Below are 2,071 nucleotides of genomic sequence, written 5' to 3'. Positions count from 1 at the left end.
GTTTTTATTTGTATAATTCGTTATGCCTTGCTATTAGACTGATTCTGGCCTCATTAAGGTCTCTACCTGCTGGAAAACAATATTAAAACAAATGAAGGAGGTTTAGATCAGTTAATTGTCAAAATCTTATAAAATGTATTGAGTTTCTTTGACCTACTGATACTACAGAACAGGCAAAAATGTCCAAAACACCTTCCTGTCCTCAGTCAGATGTTTTAGAACTAGCGTAAAGGAAAGAGCATGGACTCTGAGGGAAAACAACAATAAAAATCGTGTTAATAACATCAAACACGTACATAGTGTACTTACTTGGTTCTGGGTTCTTAGCACTTCGCATGTTTTAACTTGATCCTTACAAGGAGGACAGTGGTAGATCAGTAGAATACTCGCCTTCTATCCAGGTATTCTAGGTTCAATTCCCAGCCAATGCACCTCAAGCACAGCCACCACCTATCTGTCAGTGGAGGCTGGCATGTTGCTGTGATGCTGAACATGTTTCAGTGGAGTTTCCAGACAAAGACGGACTAGGAAGAAAGGCCTGGAGATCTACTTCTGAAAATCAGTCAGTAAAAACCCTGTGCATCACAACAGTCTAATCCCATTGTATATGGGTACCCCACGAGTCGGGAGCCAACTCGACAGCAGGTAACAGCAACAACAGTCCTTAGAAAAGCCCTAGAGGTAGGACTGTTTCTACTCCTAATTTACAGAAAGATTAAGGAACTTGTCCAGAGTCCTTTCCTTATAGTTGACAGAATTCAGTACAGGCCTGTGGATTCCAGCTCCAGGCTATGTGCTTTTAACCCCTGCACTGAACCACCTCTAACTAGACTTGGATTCAAACCTCAGCCCTGCTACTTATGTGTCTGAAACTAGGCAAGTCACTGAGCCTCCCTGAGCCTTAGTTTTTCCATCTGTAAAATGGAATTTCTTGGCAAAGTTGATCTGGGGTTAGAGATAATATAAAATGTGCAGCACAGTGACTGATACATAATAGAGTTGTTACGTTCTTACTGTTTAGTTTGTTTAATTACTGAGAGGTCCCCCCTACTCTGTGCTACAGTGTTCTTTCCTGGAAGGTAAGAAAACTTCTGTGTATTATATATGTATAGATGATGTGTTAAAACATATATACTTCTTTAATGGATGGGGTATTTTTTAGGGATTTTGCAGATACCTGGAAAAACAGTTCAGCGACCTGAAGCAAAGAGGCGTAGTGATCAGCTTTGATGCCCGTGCTCACCCAGCAAGTGGAGGCAGCAGCAGAAGGTATTTAAACATTCTTAGGAAATGACTTTTTGGTAGCATATTTTGTGATTTTATTTTTAATCATCACTTCAATAGCTTGACGTTGAATATGTTTAAATATATTTGTTAGCCACGTTGCTTAACTATGGATAAATTTTGTTTGCAAGTTTTAAAAATTCTGGTTTTACATTTGGGTTAAGGAGATAGTATTATTTAGATAATTTAGAATTTAATGCCTATCTAAATGAAAGAAGTTTTCAAAGTGTGCAGTATTATTACTCTCTCTCACTTTCTTCCTTTTACGTATTTTTTTCTTCCGCTCTTCACAAGCATCATGACCCCCTTCTCTTTATGGACTGCCCATCCCAAGCTGCTTTCTTACAACATTCCCAAACTAATGGTTCTCTCTCTCTTATGTAGCCTTAGGGGTATAATGGTGTTGAAGATAATGACAATAATAATAGCAGCCGCCTTCTGAGTGCTAATTATGGTCCAGGCACTTACTCTGTTTATTCATTTAATCCTCACAACAACCTGTGAAGTATGTACTATCATGTCCCAAGATCATAAAATGTGAGGAGAAACCATGATTTGAGCTTAAGGAGACTGGTTCCAGCTATCAGCAAACTTTTTTTCTAAAGGGCCAGATGGTAAATATCTTACGCTTTTTGGCCACGGAGCCCTTGTGGCGCAGTGGTTAAGAGCTTGACTGCTAACCAAAATGTCAGCAGTTTGAATCCAGCAGCTGCTTCTTGGAAATTCTCTGAGGCAGTTCTGCTCTGTCCTATGGGGTCACTATGAGTCGGAATCGACTTGACAGCAA

General features: G+C 39.7%; 1 protein-coding gene across 1 annotated transcript in view; it reads left to right on the top strand.

The window, feature by feature from the left end:
- PGM2 (phosphoglucomutase 2) overlaps nucleotides 1-2,071 on the top strand; it is a 72,490-nt gene that overhangs the window by 9,396 nt on the left and 61,023 nt on the right. The window contains exon 3 of the mRNA XM_004384685.2: nucleotides 1,163-1,269. Within this exon, the coding sequence (XP_004384742.1) occupies nucleotides 1,163-1,269 (107 nt within the window). The remainder of the gene's footprint in view (nucleotides 1-1,162; nucleotides 1,270-2,071) is intronic.

Source organism: Trichechus manatus, unplaced genomic scaffold (genome assembly GCF_000243295.1).
Source record: "Trichechus manatus latirostris isolate Lorelei unplaced genomic scaffold, TriManLat1.0 scaffold00126, whole genome shotgun sequence".
In the NCBI taxonomy this organism is placed as follows: Eukaryota; Metazoa; Chordata; class Mammalia; order Sirenia; family Trichechidae; genus Trichechus; species Trichechus manatus.
This window is presented reverse-complemented; position numbering and strand designations above follow the sequence as displayed.